Here is a 19,669-nt window from a genome sequence, read left to right on the forward strand (position 1 = left end):
TTTTAGGTCTTTTCCAACCTTGGTGATTCTATGATTCTATGAAAACAGTACCAAAAGCTTATACAGAGAAAAACAAATAATCCTAAGACATGTATTACATGATTCATCTTGCAAACTGATTTTAGCAGGTTCTTAGAAGCAGCTGGAACTCCTAAATGAGATCAGGGATGAAGAATTGCCATGTTCTCCTCACTGTTTTTCCTGCTGTCTTTCATCATCCCCTTAAAAATTTCATCTGATGCTCAGAAAAATATTTTACCATGCAAAGCTTCCAATCAGCAATTCACAGTAAAAGGGCATTCCCAGATCATTATATTCAGGTTTGTGACTTCCAGTCTAATGTGTTGCTGAAACTGCATAGTTGTTACTTTCTGAACCAAGTCAACCAAAGCTATCTTCAGAACAAAGAAAAGTCCAACTATTTAGTTAAAACTTCTGAAACATAATCCCAAGCTACTCTTAAAGGTACAAAAATAATAGCGTCAGTAGTGCACTGGATGCTTTCCAAGCAAATAGAAATTTGCTCTCACAAATTACAAACACGATCAGATATACCAGTGGTCACTGCCAAAAGAAGTGTGAGAAAGTAAATAAATGATAACAGGGAATAAAAAAGAGGAAGCGATCTGAGATACTCTTCTGCTATTGGTTACAGGCTATTTTCCTAGCTCCAACCTTGTAATATCAAAATTTAGAATTGAGAAAACTAGGAAGATTAGAGCAATAAGGTTCTTCATGGTCATCATACCATGTCTCTTAGTGTCATTAAAACAAGCTGCGCAACTAAAGAATCAAAAATACAAGTAAACAACTTTCAAGAACTTCAGTTTCGTACATACTAGATAGTCCTGTGTCCTCCAGAAAGTTCTCAGACACGAGACCTTAAATAGACATGGAAACAGGCAACTGGAATCTGCCCTGTATCTGCATTTTCAGTGAATAAATGGGGAGCATAAGACAAACAATCAACACCAAAAGTTTCTGCCACATACACTGGCACTGGTCAAGCGTTTCTAACTTGGGAGTCAAAACAGTGTTCAGTAAGACTTCTTTTCATACAGAAGACCAACTGAGATCCAAAATGAAACATCTCATTGCAGCACTCTTGCTTCAAAGGAGAGCATTCCTACTTATAGGCCTATAAATGAATCTCTGGCCTTTGTTACCAAGTTCTTAGAAAGTTAAACTTCTGTATTAAAACCACTTTTCAAACCACCTGCTTGGCCACAGTTCTCAGCATTCAACTGTACCCTTTTTATGCCTCCAAATCTATCTTCATTCTTTTACTTTACTTGCCATTCCCACCCTTTGCCAAGTCCTGCATTCACAGCACTTGATTTGGGCCCAGGTTCAAAATCCCAGCCCATGCATGCTCTTGGGGATCTCAACACCTTCAGCATTCTAATATCCAAGCACCCGAATTCTAATATCCAAGTTTCTCATTGCTAATTTCACAGGATCACTAAGGTTGGAAAAGATCTCTAAGATCATCCAAGTCCAACTGTTCACCTATCACCATTATTTCCCACTAAACTCCGTCCCTCAGTACAACATCTAAATGCTTCTTGAACACTTCAAAGAATGGCAACTCTACCACCTCTCTGGGCAGCCCACTCCAGTGCCTGACCACTCTGAGAAGTATTTCCTAACATCCTGGTGCAAATCGATGCCACCGCCTCTAGTCCCATCACTAATTACATGCAAAAAGAGACCAACTCCCACCTCACCACACTCTCCCTTCAGGCAGCTGTAGGGAGCAATAAGGTCTCCCCTGAGCCTCCTCTTCTCCAGACTGAACAATCCCAGTTCCCTCAGCCGCTCCCCAGAAGCCTTGTCTTGGAGGACAACCAGACCCTCCACTCCTTCACTGCCCTTCTCTGAACACACTCCAGGGTCTCAATGTCTTTCTTGTAGCGAGAAACCTTGCTCTAAATTATGCTGCGCTCTCTGCTCCAGCATCCATGCCCTTGTGCAATTTGATCACCATGCAGAGACTGAGCCTGATCCCAAACTGCTGATAGGGCTCCCTCAGATTTCTGGCTGTGCTAACAGCCTTTTCTATTCTTAGGCCTACGTGGCAGAATTTGATGAATCCAATGCACAATCCAGCAAGCAGTTACACTTAATGCTTGAATTCAGAGTAAGCAGTAAAGGCTTTGGGGTTGCAGCGCTTGCTTTCTGTGCAGCTCTGTGTTCAAATGTGCCTCACTAGGCAACACAATTGTAGCTTTGTATCAGAGTCTTTCTCCTGTCGTGTGACTCCTGCCTCATGCCTCCCTCACACATCTCATCACAACACTGCTGAAGGAAAGAGGCTAGCTGTCAGTACCAAGCTACAGTCAGGAACAAAAACATACCCTGCAAGCTGTTCAGTATATTCTTGATAAAGATTTCCAGATTAATGCTATTAGCACAGCTGTACCTGCATATCTATCACCAATACCCTTTTAATAGCGTATAAATACTCTACCAAAAGTTTCAACTAGTTCCTGGGATAAGCAGGATCAGCTGACTAAAATACAAAAAGGAAAGAAGAGGACTGTTACGAAAGTATATCTGTGCAAGCACGTGTGTGTGAGACTGCTCTCCCTCCTATGGCTATAAATGTTTGAGTGAGGACCCAGATGAGAACTTGCAAGTTCATACCTCCAAGTCCTCACAGACAGACATTTATTAGCATAAACCAGCTGATTTAAGATCTCTTCAAGTGGATTCAAAACAATTAAAACCACTGCTGTGTTTCTCTCCTGGTTCATACATGGCACTTATACCCAGACTATTTGTGTCCTTGCTATATATCAGTGGATTTATACAGAACAGTGCAAATATAGCAGCTCTCCATCAACAATGTATTTTTCCCCAATTACTCACCATATTAAAATACTAAGAAGACTTCAAACAGAAATATGAACATCGATCAGTTTATGAAAAGTAACTGTAGGTACACAGATACTTGCTCAATTTACAGCTAGTAATGGAACAAGTGTGCTTGAAGTTACACTTTATGGTTTTGTTTCGCTGTTCTTTTACAACAGTCAAAAGCAGTATACAACTATTAGCATTAAAATCCCAATGGTTTCATAAGCAACCTCATAGGAAAGACTTTGTTCTGCATTCAAAATATCTTAGATTTCCAAATCTAATACACAAGATTTACCTACCTATCCGCAAAAGGGTTAATAATAGGATAATTTTGGCCAAGCAGAGTTTGTTACCATTACTACCAATAAAATTTGAAAATTAACTTCCATCCACAATTCAAGTAGTAAAAACTTCTGCTATTAGAGAGAATCAGTGTGGATTTACACAGCAACAAAATAAAAACACTGAGTAAAATTTTAATTTTAGCAGCCTCTCAAAGGTTGTAGAAGGCTGATGTTTTCACAACATTTTAACTCCAATGATAAGGACTAAAAAGTGACTTAGAAGTCCAAACCAAGAAATATGTTTTTCCTCACTTTGAAAGCAGAAAGCACCAAAAGTACATGACTTAAAATAACTACGTTGGCAGTGGAACAGTAGGAAGATACCTGGGTGATTTCCCTCCACCAAAGGGGCTGCGTAGCCTAAAGTCACACAGCTGAAACTACACACCTTTGATATCTGTTTTCTGTCTAGACTTTTATCATGAAAATGAAACTAAACTTGTTACAGTTGAAATGTGTTATTTGCTTCAAATGCAATAAAATTAAACAAAAACAGAGCAACTTAGAAACTTAGATGACTATCATTACCTGTTAGTGCTTGAAGTACTATTCTGTTACTTTTAACATAATACCACCCACATGAAATCATCCATAAAGGTTTATACTGAAGGCACAGGTTCATACTAAATATTCACCCTTTTTTTCTCATAACAGCCCATAAAGCATGCTTATCTTTCCATAACTAAAGAGCAAATACAGTCACACTTACAACCACAAACGCTGTATGTTAGTATTACCTCAGTTTTGAGATCTTTATCTACATGTGAGTACAGTTCTTTTGAACAGCTTGAAAATAAACAGAAACAATTCAACAGAAAAGCCAGCCATACTCTGCCAGTTCAATCTCTTCCCAACAAAATACCACCAGTGTCATAATTCAGCTACTTCTGATGAAAGATCAGACTTTGTAGCACAGAACATGCAACGTGGGAAAAGATGAAGTGACACAAATAGATGATACTCAGCTAAAAGTCAGAATGGAAGGAGGGGAAATCTGTCTTTACCTACCAGTATCGAATGACTGTTGAACCTGAGTGCAATTCTTTAAAGGCCAAAGAGAAGACCATTTAAAATAATTTTAAAATAATCACTGTAAAATAAGCCAGCAACATTCAGAAAATAACAGGAAGTAATGAGACAACCTAGAAAAAATGAAATTCAGCATTTTGACTTCAGAGCTTTTAACATTGTTCTTTTGATTGTCTTGAAAATCGTATTCTAAAAAGAAAGTGGAATAAAGGACAGTTGTTAAGATCATATCACTTTGTTTTTCACAAGCTTTGTTATTTATTACCAACATCACTTCTTACTGCTCTTAATTTATGTGCTAACTTTAATTTTTGTGTACATATGGTACAGGTTAAAAAAAGACAAATTGATAGGAAATTTAAATATACAATCCCACCTGTCTCAACAAAGCGTGTGTAGAAATTGGAAAAAACATATACATACACCCACAAGTCTCCAGGCTTCACTTATCACTGCATACTGGAGTCGATTCAGAACAAAGCCCTCAATTTCTCTGTTTAATTTGACAGGCGATTGTCCAACCTTCTTCATCAGAGCGTACGTTCTCTCTGTAACAGAAGGATCTGTTTCTGGATGTGGAACTATTTCAACCAGTGGCACAAAGTAAGGTGGATTTACCTGAAGAAGAAACACAAAAGAAGAATGTCAACAATCAACAGACTAAGAAAATGAGTTAATATAAAGCATCTTTATAGCTATCTAATAATATGGATATTTTCCAGTAAGCAAGGTAAGTCTGATCTTTAGAGCCTGAGCAAATTCACCAATTCAGTTAAAAAAATAATACAACTGAATTGATCTTCTATCATTAAATCTAGCAAAGTTTATGGAGCTACAGTAAGAACAAGAGTAGCCAAACAGCACTAGAAGACTTCATACTGCCTGGAACTAACAGATCTTTTTCCAATATTCAGACTGTTTTTTGTTGTAAAACAACCACCACCTGTCTTCCCTAAAGAAACAAGGTATTTCCTTTTAGATATTCAGGAAATTTATAACAAAACTATTCCTATAAACCATTTGTGCAATACAACACAAGCTGTTGCCAGCCCAGCCCCATAAATATAACCATATCAATAGATATCACATAAAATATACTTTCCAAAAAGCCATAGAACAGGTTACCTTCAAACACTGTACCTGCTATAAAAAAAAGCAAAAAAACAAATACTATCCTTCCCTAACTCTTCCCAAATTGTATTTCTCATCAGGTCAAGACCTCCTAGGAACACCTCTGACCTCTTCAGGTCAGTATTGCTGCAGTAGACAATGTTGCCTCCTTCGAGAAGCAGCAGTCCTTACACAGCCATCTTAAAGCCTTAAATACAGCTCTTGTACTCATTTCCAAGTAACAGACAGATGTAACTAATGATTAAGTGACGTGCAGAAGTAACATTCACATTTAAAGGATGGCACTTAAGCACTGATTATTTCACCATGCTCCTTTATGGACAACTGCTCTCAACTCTGCTTATGCAAATGTAAATACAAGACTTAATCACAGCAACATGTAAGCAACCCTTCCTCTGCGTTGTTGGTTTTCTCCCCTCTTTTCAGTATTTACAAGTTTCTTTTAGAGTCTGACCAGCACATGACCTGCTGCATGCTCACGTCTGCCCTAATGTAACATACTTCTTTCTCTTCGGCAGTGCCACCACAAATCTCCATGGTGTGACAGATGCCATTACAGACATAGAGGTGCCAGGCAATTCAGCATGGCCTGAAGCACTACAAGCACCAATAAGCTCTCTGAAGGCTTTTCTAACTCTTAGGTACATTGCAGTGTTTCTTCAGAAGGAAGACAGGTTAACTCTTAAGCCAGGCTGAGGCCAATACAAATCTCTTCCAAGATTACTTTTGACAGAGATCTTATTGAAATATTCTATTTCACGGGCTTGGCATAGCGAGTGCATGGGTGTGTTAACAACCATGCTGAGGAAACTGAGAAGGACAGTTTTTGTAAGAATAGATAGTAGATGCTGGTAAAAACCAGAAGTGGTAAGACAGATTAAATTTATGGGGACAGAGGAAAAAAATTCCTAAAAATTAGAAAGGAAATGTGGAATGTGAAGCCATTCTTAAGGGAGCAGAAGAGTTTACCTTACAAAGCTTAACAAAATGAAAGCTAAGAAGGGATATGGTAAAGTAAACACACAGAATTAGACAAGAGAAGTGACATAACTACACAGTCTAAACAAAAAACAAATGAATTTTAATGACTGTTAATAAGATCAAAATAGAACAGAAAAACAATTCCAGATAGAAGCAGTCACGTAGGGAAAGTCATGCCTGACAAATCTGGTGGCCTTACATGATGGAGTGATGGCATTGGTAGACAATGGAAAGGCAACTTTTGTCATCTATCTGTACTTCTGCAAGGCCTTTGATATGGTCCCCCACCAATCCTTATCTCCAAATTGGATAGATGTAGGTTTGAAGGGTGGGCTAATTCAGCGGATAAGGAATTGGTTGGATGGTCGCAGCCAGAGGGTTGTTGTCAACAGTTCCATGTCCAGATAGGGGCCAGTCACCAGAGGTGTCCCCCAGGGATCTGTCTCGGAACCAGTACTCTCTAACATCTTTATCAATGACATAGATGATGGAATCAAGCACATCCCCAGCAAGTTTGCTGATGACACCAAGCTAAGTGGTGCAGTTGACAGAATAGAAGGTAAAGAAGCCGTCCTGAGGGACCTTGATAAACTCTGAAAGTAGGCCCCTGTGAATCTAATGAGGTTCAACAAAGCAAAGTGCAAGGTTTTGCACTTGGGTCTAGGTAATCCCATACATGTAAACAGACTGGGAGAGTAACTCTTTGAGAGCAGCCCTGCTAAGGACTTAGAGGTTCTGGTTGATGAAAAACTTAACATAAGCCAGAGCATGTGCTTGCAGCGTGGAAGGCCAATGGCATCCTGGGTGACCAGTAGTGCAAGGGAGGCAATTGTCCCCCTCTGTTTTAATGAAGTCCCAGCTGGAGTACTGCATCCAAGTCTGGGGCCCCCAACACAGGAAGGATGTGGAGCTTTTGGAGAGGGTCCAGAGGAGGGCCATGAGGATGATCCAAGGACTAGAGCACCTCTCCTATGAAGATAGGCTGAAGGAACTGGCCTTGTTCAACCTGAAAAAGAGAAGGCTGCAGGGACATATCATCGCAGCCTTCCAGTATTTAAAGCGAGTTTATAAACTTGAGGGAAATAAACTTTTTACATGGGTAGGTAGTGATAGGACAAGGGGGAACGGTTTTAAACTAAAGGAAAGGTGATTTAGATTAGGTTTCAAAGGGAAGCTCTTTACTGAGAGATTGCTGAGGTGCTGTAACTGGTTACCCAGAAGGGTTGTGGATGCCCTGTCCATGGAAGTAGTTGGGTGGTGCCAGGTTGAATGGGGCCCTGAGCAATCTGATCTAGTACTTGATCTAGCAGCTGGCAGCCCTGCCTGTGGCAGGAGGGTTGGAACTTTATGACCCTTGAGGTCCCTTTCAACCAAAGCCATTCTATGATCTTTGTCTTTTTTGTTTTTCCTTCTTTTAATTAAAAGAGGATTTTAAAAAAAAAAAAAAAAAAAAAAAAAAAAGCAGTAGATTATTTGGACAGAATCCTTCTGATCAATCACCCCAAGGCAAAAAGGCAGTGGTGGAAGGGTGTCAGAAAGGAACAGCTCAAGCGTTTTGACTCTGCAGCATTAGGTTGTTATAGAGATCTCATAGTAAAGCAGCACTGTGAAAAGAGCACAGGGAATTTTATGGGTTGGTCAACAAAACAAAACATACTTCCTGTATTCGGAGACCCAGTAGCTGGAATAGCACAACAATATCAGTGCAAGAATTGAAATGGCAGGTATCTTGAGCTAGTGGTACAAAACATACATGCATATTGTTGATTTAATATACGCTGTTGCTCACAGAATGATGAAACTAAAGCATTACTGAAAATTCAGGCCATGTACACAAAATATCCTCTAGCCTCTCTCAGTCTGCAAGAAATAACTTGAGATGCCGCTAAATTAAATACTTCTAATACCATTATAAGAACAGTACACTCCATCATACTTACAGGATGCGACACAATACACTGCTTAACATGTTTAAGGCCAGTGAACAATTTGCTGGGTAAGAGACATGAGGTTGAGCTGCTCAAGATAACACTGTCATCAACAATGAGATCCAACTGACTGAAAATCTTCTTTTTCAGTTCCAGGTTCTCAGGAACACATTCCTGAAATAAGAACATAGAAACAGTATTAGTAGACTTCTATTAATAGCACTTATCCATGCATTTCAGGCTTCAGTGATGCAACTAAAAATACAAGAACTCCATAGAAACTGCCAGTTTTAATTAAGCATGGATACACCAGTAAGCCACAACACAAAAATATCTTCCTGCATACAAACAAAGGGAAAGTCCAGGAGGTTCTCTACAGCAGAAGGGAGATGACCACACATCACTGCAGACTGAACATAAAACAGATTGTTCTGGTTTGCATACAGTATAGACTTCTATTGATGCACAGATGTAACACAGTAGAGAGGAATAAGGCCTGTGTTTCATCACTGTTTTTGATTGTTTTTAAGAGAACACCAAATGAGGTAAGCCAGTATTCTTTTCCAGACAAGATGAAAATGAACATATGTAGCTCAAAAGTAGATGAACCTGCAGTTCCCACAACCATGGCAAAGAATACTAACTCTAAGAGTCTGCACTAAAATACCTGCCATACTCAAAAAGTTATTCAACCTATTTCAGCCCAGAGAAAGATTTCTGAAAAAGAATGCATACTATCAAAACTTCTCACAAAGCTAATGAACACGTCTAGCTCTGCAGAATGGCAGTATGAAATTTCACAGGTATGAGTCAATAGTCAGATTCAATCTCTAGAATGTTAAAAGTTATCCCCAGGAGCTGCTTGAAGGAGAACATGCAGAAATCTGGGAGCAATGAAGGTGTGGGAAAACAGAGAATCCTGGAATCAACAGGAAATACTTCCGACTGACCAGGACAAGGACAGCCTGCTTGGATTCTTTGTTTGTTTTTTTTACCCCCTGAAAGTGTTTCAAAAAAATCCAAACAGAATTCCAAACTTCCACGACTTCAGCTTTCCCCTTAAAACACACAGACAATACCTACTTTTTTTCCCCATGTATCAGCCTTTCATCCCATCCTTCCTGTTATGCTGAACCAGACAGGATCGCCCAGAGCCAGAGTTTCCATCAGGCCAGATATAAAAGGGTTAAAAGTAATTTTAAGCCTTATTAGGATATAAGCAAGCTGTAAGGGACAGTACTAAAAGTTCCATGATGTTGAAAAGATAAACAGGGTCATTTAAGAACTCCAGATAGAGACCAAAGTAATAGATGGCATTATCAAAACAAAGTGATATTCTGCTCCTAATTCCAGGATCCTGGCTTGTTAGTTAAGTTTAAATAGTTTCTTTTAGTAAAGCCAAAGATGAAGAGAATTCTGCAGATACTGTTCAGGCTAATAAAAGGGTCACACTGAATAGGCTTATTGAGAACTTGAAACTCTAAGCCTCCTCTCACATCAGATGATAATCAAAAAGGCAAACTCAAATCTGCTGGAAACTCAAACCTGCCATGATTACGCAAGGTTTCTGAATGGGCCATTTGCTTGAAGTTTCTCATATAGCATCACAATTGTATTCACGTTGTTGGACCACTGCAAAGAGGTTTCTATCCTCATCAAGCATGCAATTATTTTCTCAGAGAAACAAATTCCCTTAAGAACAGAGGGAAAATAATGCTCTAAACAATCTATTAAACAGGAACCTCACTCACTGTCAGTTTTTGAGCCCAGAGAGGTCTGAAGCCATCCTGCTTACCCTGAGAAAAAGAAGATCAAACAAAGATAAGATACGGTTTTAAAGCCACCTCAGTCTCCCTCAAAGAATCAGTGCTAAGAAGGTTAGCACACACCTGAATGCATTTTAAGTGACACTGAATATTTCTGTGCCCTTTTTGTAGGCAGGATGTCACTTCTCATGTGCAGCAAACAGTACACCTTTATTCTGAGGCTTGAGCACCTGAACAAGGCTGCTACTAACTTGACTTTTACTGTATCAGACACCTTTAACAGCCTGATCAGAATATGACAGCTGTTAATTTTTAAAACCCACCTCCTGGAATAATTATGCTGTATTAACGACTTAAAGACAACAGGTATTAACTATTTGTTCAGCAAACAACAGCTGCTTGACCACACTATGAACTCTGAAGGCACTGCACAAAGATAAGCACATACCACATCCACCCATATCCAGATAGAGTCTAGCCACCCCTAAAGAGAATCTGCCCTCATATGACTCAACCCCTTAAATGAATGCCAGTACATGTAAAGCTTAGAAGTTTTAGCTGTTTAAGTCAAGTGGTTTTGCACAGGCTCTTTCCACCATGCCACCTGCGCTCCCACACACACCCACGCTCATCTGAGCACAGCAATTTCATTTACTTCCACTAGATGCTGGCATCTTTCCAGGTTCTTCCCATCCACTCTTGGATATGCCAAGGAAGCAATCCGCCTCCCTCTAGGAAACACTCCCCAAAATACTTTCCTTGTAGAACATCTTCTTTCTCCTTGCACTGGCAATTAGACTTGCTGCCAAGACTACGTGTTTACCACTGCGGTTAAGAAGCAAAGCATTGCCTGAAGCAAAGCACTGCAACACAATGGTACATAAAAGCACCAAATGCTACACAATGGTACTAAAATAGCAGCACAAGCATAAGAGCATGAACTGAAATCCCAAGATTTAAGCTGACACAAAAAAGTCAAATATTATCAACCATTCAGCAACGCCCTTTTACAACATCTCACAGCGCTATCCTTGGGAGCAACACAGCCACAAGACAACAGTAAAGTCCAACAGCCCACGCCATGACTAAGGTAGAAAATCACTCTCTGGATTTCTGTCTTCTCAGTCTCCACTGAACTCAACAGGGCTTCATCAGCAGGTGAGCTGCTTACCCACTTTGATTGCTACAAACATGCTCTTCACATCGAGCACTTAAATGAGGATCTCCAAATTCACCACAAACTCTGGTTCCATTCCTGTATTTATGCACACCACTTACAGCATTGTAAGTCTCTCTTAAGGGCCGTGATGCAGCTGTCAGCTTTGAGGCCCTTCATAGAACACTCTCCAGGGCCAGGTGATGGCAATCCTTGGTATGCAGACATCACAAGAAACCTTCAGGACACTGAGCTCCCCCACAGGTGAAACCCAACCAGAGCTCCTGGGACACAAAGAATACCCACTGGGACAGACTGTCAGCTTTTGGACATATGAACATCTTCTCAGGATTAAGAAACAAAGAGCAGAAAGACATCTATGTCTCTAAAAGCTGCTTTTCAGCACCTAATCCCCATATACAAATAACTTATCTTCTACAGCTATAATCCACTGAAAAGAAGACAGAAAAGACTTCAGGCATAGTTCTTTTATTTCCAACTTCTCAAACCACTATAGAGGGATGTATTTTTAAAACACCTGATTTGCATACACCTACATAAAGAAAGGATTAAGTTATTTAGTTTTATCCATATAAGGACAGAAGATGAAAGAGATGTGAACAGGAGATTTGGAAATTTAGTTAAATGAAACAGATCTTAGAGCTCTTTCAACTACAGCGAGCGCCTGTCCAGTCAAATGCCATTATTCCATATTATTTAACGAATCTACATAATAACAATGAAAGTAACTAATAAAAAGCAACTGCTGACTCCAGAAAGAAGCTTAAAAGATGAATGGTCTAAAATTTTGCAGGGTGATATCCTCCCTGCACCAAATAATATGAATACAGCTCAGAGAGATGAATTCTGCCTAATTCCTATAGGAATTTTGAGTAACTTACTCTAAGGAAACTGCTGCAGCAGGGGCTTGGACTAGATGATCTCCAGAAGTCCCTTCTAGGCTCTATGGTTCTGTGAATCTGATGATATGAACATTTAGAGTGTGTTCAAGATAGCTTCCTTATGCAGCCGGTAGGAGAGCCTACCAGTGTGATGCCCTGCTAGACCTGCTCTTCACTAACAGAGAAAGACTGGTGGAAGATGTGAAAGCTGGGGACTCTCTTGGGCAGAGTGACCATGAAACTGTAGAATTCTCATCTCTTGGAGATGTCAGAACGGTGACTAGCAAAACTGCTATCTTGAACTTCAAGAGGGTGGACTTTGATCCATTCAGGACACTTATAGCACAGGTCCCTTGGGCTCCTTAAGGGTAAAGGGGTCCAGGAAGCCTGGATGGTCATCAAGATGGAAATCTCAAAGGCACAAGAATAGGCTGTCCCTGAATGCTGTAAGGCAAGCCACAGGGGAAGAAGACCAGTGTGGATGAACTGGGAACTATTACTGAGACTCTGGAAGAAAAAGTCTATGTTCTCTGGAAGAAGGGACAGGCTACTTGGGGAGATTACAAGGAAGTTGTTAAGGAATGCAGGGAGGAGGGCAAAAGCCCAACTTGAACTCAGATTGGCCACTGAAATAAAAGAAAATAAGAAATCCTTTCATAAATATATCAGTGGTAAAAGAAGAACCAGGGAAAATTTCCATTCTTTACTCAATGCAGCGGGGAATATGACCACTGAGGATAAGGAGAAGGCTGAGGTTTTCAATGCCTTCTTTACATCTGCCCTTAACAGGCAGATCAGTTATGCTCAGGGCACTTTACGCCCTGATCTGGAAGTCTGGGATGCTGTGCAGAATACACCCCCAGCCTGCATTAGAAATAGTGTGGCCAGCAGGAGCAGGGAGGTGATCATCCCCCTGTACTCAGCGCTGGTGAGGCCACACCTTGAGTACCATGTTCAGTTTTGGGCCACTCACTACAAGAAAGACATTGAGGCCCTGGAACACATCCAGAGAAAAGGGAAAAAAACTAGTGAGGGGTCTGGAGCACAAGTCCTATGAGGAACAGCTGAGGGAGCTGAGATTGTTCAGTCTGGAGAACAGAGGAGATCTTACTGCACACTACAACTTCCTGAAGGGAGGCTGTGATGAAGAAGGGTTTGGCCTCTTCTCCCAGGCAACAAACAGGACTGAAAGAAATGGCCACAAGTTGTACCAGAGGAGGTTTAGGTTAGACATAAGGAAGAACTTTTTCTCCACAAGAGTGGTTAGACACTGGAATGGCTGCCCAGGGAGGTGGTGGAGTCGCCATCCCTGGCAGTGTTCAAGAGGCATCTGGATGAGGAGCTGTGAGATATGGTTTAGTAGCTTGCAGTAGCAATGGTAACGGGAGGATGGGTGGACTAGATGATCTTGTAGGTAATTTCCATTTGTGATTCTATGATTCTACAACCACAACGTCCTGTGGCAGGAAACTTCAGCAATTTGCTGCCCACAGTGTAAAGTGGTGCTTTCTTTGAAAGGGTTCCAGGCCCTCGATCATTTCAGCTGCTCTCCTCTGCACCTTCTCCAGTTCCCATCCATCCAGGTTGATACGACTACTCTCTGCAGGTTTAGCCTATACGAGTTGTAGGTACATCAACATTTTTTATATAGAAGTAAAATTATAACCTCCCACTCACTGTTCATCCCTTCCCAAGTGACATTCAATATTCTGCAGGTGGTTCTTTCTTTTTTTTTTTCCTCTCCTTTGCAAATGCATATAGCATTGATTATTTGGGAGAACTGTTGGACAACTCCAAATTTTTTTCTAACTTGGAACTGCTGCTTGTAACTTCTGAATCACTCAGGCATGATTTAAATTGTTTTTCTCCAGCTCTGTTATTTCATACCTATGTGAATTACCTACTACTTTATCTCTGGTTAGGTAAGAGTAATGAAAGGACAGTTGGACAACCTTGTGATTTTATGATTCTACAGACAACCTTTAAGCTTCTTCAAGGTTTCTTTCCATAAGAAAGCATAACAGAGTTAAAAAAAGGAAGACAGAACAGTCTTCCCCCACTCCACAGTTCAGGACATGCTCCTTTTACACTTTGAGGTGAATCAATGTTAATTCCTCAAGCATGGAACTGATGGGAGAAAAAAAAAGTGCAGATCACAGAGTTGAAAGCAACTTTTGTCTCCTGCCCTAGCACTCCCAAAATTAAATTACCATCAGGTCTTTCCAACTTTATTAAAATTCTTACACTGACTTTCCAAAGCGTTTGGCCTTACAGCTGTGGTTAAACGTAAGTACTGTGATTATATGTTTTTTGACTTCACAAATCAGTAAAAAGTGGAAGTGGCCACGGTGACAGGGCATTAACACACTGCTCAGAGAACAAGTAGAAGGGAGGAGACAGGACCACACATGCAGGTCTTGGAAAGCTGCAAGCATGGCTTGTTTTGAACAAGTGATAGGAAAACCTAGGCAAATAACATGCAGTGCAAAGTTCTTTTCACAAAAGTGAAAAGAACCAAACCATTAGCTTTGTCTTAATCTCTCTACTTTGAGGATGACAAAAGCTGAAAGGGTTCAAATGCTTCACAGCTTTAGATTTCAAGGTTATGCCATACTTTGTTCTGCTCTCCTCAAATAGAGAAGCAACCATTTGATTATGTATATTAACTACAACAAGGTGTCAAATAAAGTATCATTTCAGACTGCAAAGACTGCATAATGGGAAAAATATATTTACTTCAGCCTCCTTTTAGGAAGTGCTTTTAAGCTCACCTAAAAGTAAAGGTAAGGACTACCACTTGACAGAAGATCCATGCACACCATCAGCTGGGTTTGGGACACAGTACAAACAGAGATGCACACAGCTGTCACGGAGCAAGGCCCCAGGCTATTGGCCATCTTTCAGAGTGGTGTCAGTATTCTGATCAGTTAGAATAAAGAAGATTAAAAACAGCCAAAAGACTCTTACAACATTGATATGTCAAGGTATAACTACAACCCGAACCTACAGCTGCTAAGACCACTGGGGAGTACCTGGCTCTGCACAACTGCAAGGGACAGGATCAAGGAAGACTGACCCTGAAATGTGCAGGGAAGGAGCAGGAACCCAGGCAAGAGGGATATAAACCAGGGAACCAAAGCCCAACAGGCTGTCAGCCCCCATTCCCCCTGCAGATATGTGTTCTAAACACCTGGTACACAGCTCCCTCCAAAATAGGTTTTAAGCACATGTTCAAATACCTGATCACTAACAAAACATGTCTGGAGACAAAAGACTCCTTAGTTATGAAACAATTCCTGTTACCCTCAAACAAATCACACAACCTGGGCAATCAAGTCTTTTTTGTTTTTTTTCCCCCCTTTTATTATCCCGTAAAGCTGAACCCAAACTGGTATCCTGTAAGTCCAGGGTAAGAGAAGGCTGAGAACAGCAGGGCCATAACTGAAGGGCCAACAGATGAGTCACTTCTGAGGGGCACACTGTCACCAGTTAAGATACCTATAAAAATTGTAACTTTAAGAGTGAATTTGTGGCTATAACCGACCTCAAATCTAATAAAATGATAACTTAAGTGTCCTGACTGTATGAGTTCACACTAGGGGAAATTTGATGCTTCAAATCACTAGCTCTTGACAGACACAAAAGACTGTCTACCACATGATACCGTACAAATAAATAACACTACAGTGAGGTGAAATCTAGCATTTCAATGGAAACATTTTGTACTTTCCTACAGTTCAGAAACATACCCTGTTAAGGAACTAGAGCAGTATACTATCAAGTTACTGCCATCGTACACTTTTTAGGACAACTGACTGAATTACAAGTGTCTGTTCAACTTTTAGTTAGCATAAAATAGGGAGCAGAAGTTGGGAAAGCAGAACTACGTTGCCTAAATGAGAGTCAAAACTTGAAGATTTTGGAGCTTTTGGGATGGTGTTGTTCTTGGGTTTTTTTGTTTTACTTTGTAAATGCATACTGATAAGGGAATTTTTGCCTCACCCAGTGTCAGTATCACACAATGAAGACAACCACCATTTTTCATGAGGTTGCTGTATTCTGCAAAGCTTTGAAGAGGTGAATAGACAAGATGATCAGGTTGCTATAGGAGAGATGAGCATCTTTTATGTTCCCTTAGGGAAGGGCAACAAGATATTAACATAAGGTTGATGGATACCCTCCTCCCCACATCCCAATTCAAAGAATCTGTTCTCTTCTTTTACAGCGATCCCACCCAACCTGAAAAAGAGAAAGGTACAAGGGGAAGAAATCTAAGAAAGACAATGGAAATGTAGCTCTTGAAAGGAGACCAGGGAACACTGAAAGAACATGAGGAACAGGGTTAACTTCTGGGCAAGATAACAATTATGGCAATGAAGACTATTTTCAAACCTGCAATAGTCAATAATGCCAGTTGATACACACAGAGGCTGAGAGTAAATGTTAGAAAAATTTGAAGAGTCCATTCAGTAAGAGCATCACAGAAGCAACACAAGCCGCTTATTCAAACATCATTTTTCAGTTCAATTCAAACACGGACAAGAAAGCATTTTACAGCAGATCTTTGTGATCAGAGTCATTCAACCCCTCAAATCACAGAGTTTTCTCCCCCAGCATCTACAAAGATGGCAAGATGATCAAAATCCCTAGAACCAGCTACGTCAGAGGCTGAAATGCAACTTTTGGTGCCTCAAGATCAGTGTTTAAAGTAGATAAGGTAAAACCAGGCCTAAGGTTACATTTGCCCAACTAAGAGCAAACAGACCCATGTTTGTTTGTCCAGTGCTCCAAGCTGACCAGATAGCAGACTCAAAAAAAAACTGTGTTACTGAAATGCTTGAACACTCTGCCTTGCAGCAGCTTTTCATGTATGTAGGAATTAACACAGCTTCCAAATCAAGATTGTCTTCTACCCTACAGGTTCAGGGCAACAGTAGGCATCTCTGCACATCTGCAAACAGCTATATTTGCTCATCACCAGAAGAAGTCCTTGGAAGCCATCAGAAAAGTGGAACAAACACTAATGGTAGAAACTGGTATCAAAGATAAATTAATGACAGAACACGAGAGACCTACTGTCAAGACTCCTAGGTCAACACTGATAGCCCATTGTGAGGCACTTGCAATACTTTGAAAGTTTTTTGTTTTGTTTATAAGGTGGTAACTCTTTTTCTGACTGGGAGGGATAAAATAGCCAGGAAGATCTAAAGGAAACTAGGCTAAAACATCTGTTAGTGTTATTGCCACCAGTGCAAAAGAATTTGCAGGTGTAAAGGGAACAAGAAGAGACCTTCCCTCCTTAAAGAAAACAATCCACATAAAAAAAACCAAACTCCTGCTTTAGGGCATTTTATACAGAGCTATGTTAAAAGACAGAAGAATAAATACCTCGTATTGTGAGGATTACAAATCCTTTCCACTGGAGTAGACTAAGGTTAACTTCATCCCCTTGCAGTCTGCTTTGTCCCATGGCTCAGCAAGGACCCCTCTGCAACCCTCCAGCCCCAGCAATGACCCTGCCAAGCCCTGCAGCTCATTGCAAGTATGGCCCTTAGAGCCAAGTCATTCTCCTGCTTGATGCCAGAGTACACAAAAGCTCAAGTGTCACACATAAGATCTTACCAACAACCAGTCATTTCATCCTCCCATGAAAGCTAATAAACTTTGGAAGAGTTCAGTAACAGAAATAATAGAACAAAGCATAAGAAGTAGTGCTATTTATGGTAAGAGACTTCCACCTGCTTTCTAAGTAGTGTAAGAAAACTCTAAGAAGTGAAACTCTATTTGATCATTTTCTGAGTGAATACTCATGTTTTAGAGGGAAAAAAAAAAAAAAAAAAGACTGATTTCTTTCTGAAGATGATGTAAAGCACACCAAATTATCACAACAGGTTGCTTCATAAAAACAGCCCAGATAGGGAAGACAAACTAATACACAAATCATACCTTGTTTCCAGATGGTCACGATGCTACTGTTCTGAATTTTCTTTTCAGTCCTTCTTTGCATCTTTTTCACTTTTGTGTCTTCATTAATGCTACTCCAGAAGTTCCCTATGTTTTTTTCTTAATTTATTTTTATAGGATAAGCCATTTATTTTATGTTACACAAAAAAAAAAACCCAAAAAAAACAAAAAAAAAAAACAACAAAACCCACCAAACAAACAAACCCACAGAAGGCTCAGTACAAGAATTCATTCAAGGAGCACGAAGATCAAGGATATATATGTATATATTTTTAACTGGGGATGGACTTACACTATTAAGGGCCGAATTTGAAAAGAAATTAAGTTTTAACCAACTGAGATCTAGTGTAAAGAAATGCAGATATCATGAAAGTCTTCTGGCAAGTTAATCAGTAGGATTTTATCATCAGACCAGAAAATTAAGCCCTTTATATTCAACCAAGATTAACACAAATGATGTTTTTAAGTAACCAATAAAAAGGTCAATACACTTGCCCCATAAGTTACCATTGTCCCATCTTGTATTCCTAGGTTCAAAGCTTTATTTGGTCAAGTTCCAGCAGTTCAGTAAGGTTCAGCCAGAAGGTAGTCAGCTCATTGCTGAAGTAAAGCTATGAACGTAGAATGAGAATTCTTTTATATCCATTTCTCTTCCCACCCCCATTCTAAAAGAACAAATTAAAACCTAGTTCAAATAATTTGCCTGCTTACATTACCTATTTGATAACACTTTGTTTCGAGCCAAAAGCTGATGCTATAGTTTGAAACTGATAAGCTGATACAAACACCACCAACAGCATCTCACACTTAAGGCTTGTTATCCATTGGCACACTGCAGCTACTTTATTTATGTATATGCTTAACAACAACATGTTGAGTAGCACTGGAAGGAGTAAAAGAATATAAGATAGCACCCCAGGTAGACTGATTCTATTCAGACACTATCAGTATAACACTGCTGTCTTCAGCTACCTGAAGAGAGCACCCAGAAGCTAGATCTTCTCAAAGCTCCATAGAGTTTGGATGAGAGGCAAGAGACAAAAGCTGCAAGAACAGAAGTTCCACTTTGATAGTAGGAAAGAAGCATCATAATGAGGGTAATGAAATACTGCAGCAAATTACCTGGAGACGAAGTCTTAGTCCTTAGAGATGTTCAAAACTCATTTGGAAAAATCCTAAGCAAGATGATGTAAGTTCATCCTGCTTTGACTTCCATAGGTTTGTTTTAATAGAAAATCCTGATTCTGCAACATTTGTCCAAGACTTTTCACAGAAAAGCAGATCAAGGAGAACATGAATGGGGGGGAAAGAATGCAGCCCCAACTTTATCTAAAGCAGTATGCAGGCCCTTGTTCAAAAATCTTACTGTGACTCCACGACAGCTGCACAGAGCTTCAGAAGACAGTCAAGGGCAATTGAGAATTCCTGTGCAGAGATGCTCACTTGGCAGCGAGGAAGATCAGACACTAACAGACAGCATAGAGGGAACAGAGATTTATATAATAAGTTGTAAGAAATGTTCGAAAGAATAAAAGAAAACAGGCATAAAGAAGAGCCTATTAGAACCAAGAAGGTAGACCTGACAAAGCTGAAATGGCACCTGACA

At 40.1% G+C, this 19,669-nt stretch overlaps 1 protein-coding gene across 2 annotated transcripts in view; it reads right to left on the reverse strand.

Moving 5' to 3' along the window:
• The window catches only part of CRYL1 (crystallin lambda 1), a 54,628-nt gene that overhangs the window by 20,087 nt on the left and 14,872 nt on the right, over positions 1 to 19,669 (reverse strand). For both annotated transcript variants that reach the window (XM_042867091.1, XM_042867093.1), the window contains exons 4-5: positions 8,288 to 8,449; positions 4,659 to 4,853 (exon numbers count right to left, since the gene is read on the reverse strand). In XM_042867091.1, the coding sequence (XP_042723025.1) occupies positions 4,659 to 4,853; positions 8,288 to 8,449 (357 nt within the window). The remainder of the gene's footprint in view (positions 1 to 4,658; positions 4,854 to 8,287; positions 8,450 to 19,669) is intronic.

The sequence above is a fragment of the Lagopus leucura genome, unplaced genomic scaffold (assembly GCF_019238085.1).
Source record: "Lagopus leucura isolate 7727_CA_CO unplaced genomic scaffold, USGS_WTPT01 Super-Scaffold_100001, whole genome shotgun sequence".
In the NCBI taxonomy this organism is placed as follows: domain Eukaryota; kingdom Metazoa; phylum Chordata; class Aves; order Galliformes; family Phasianidae; genus Lagopus; species Lagopus leucura.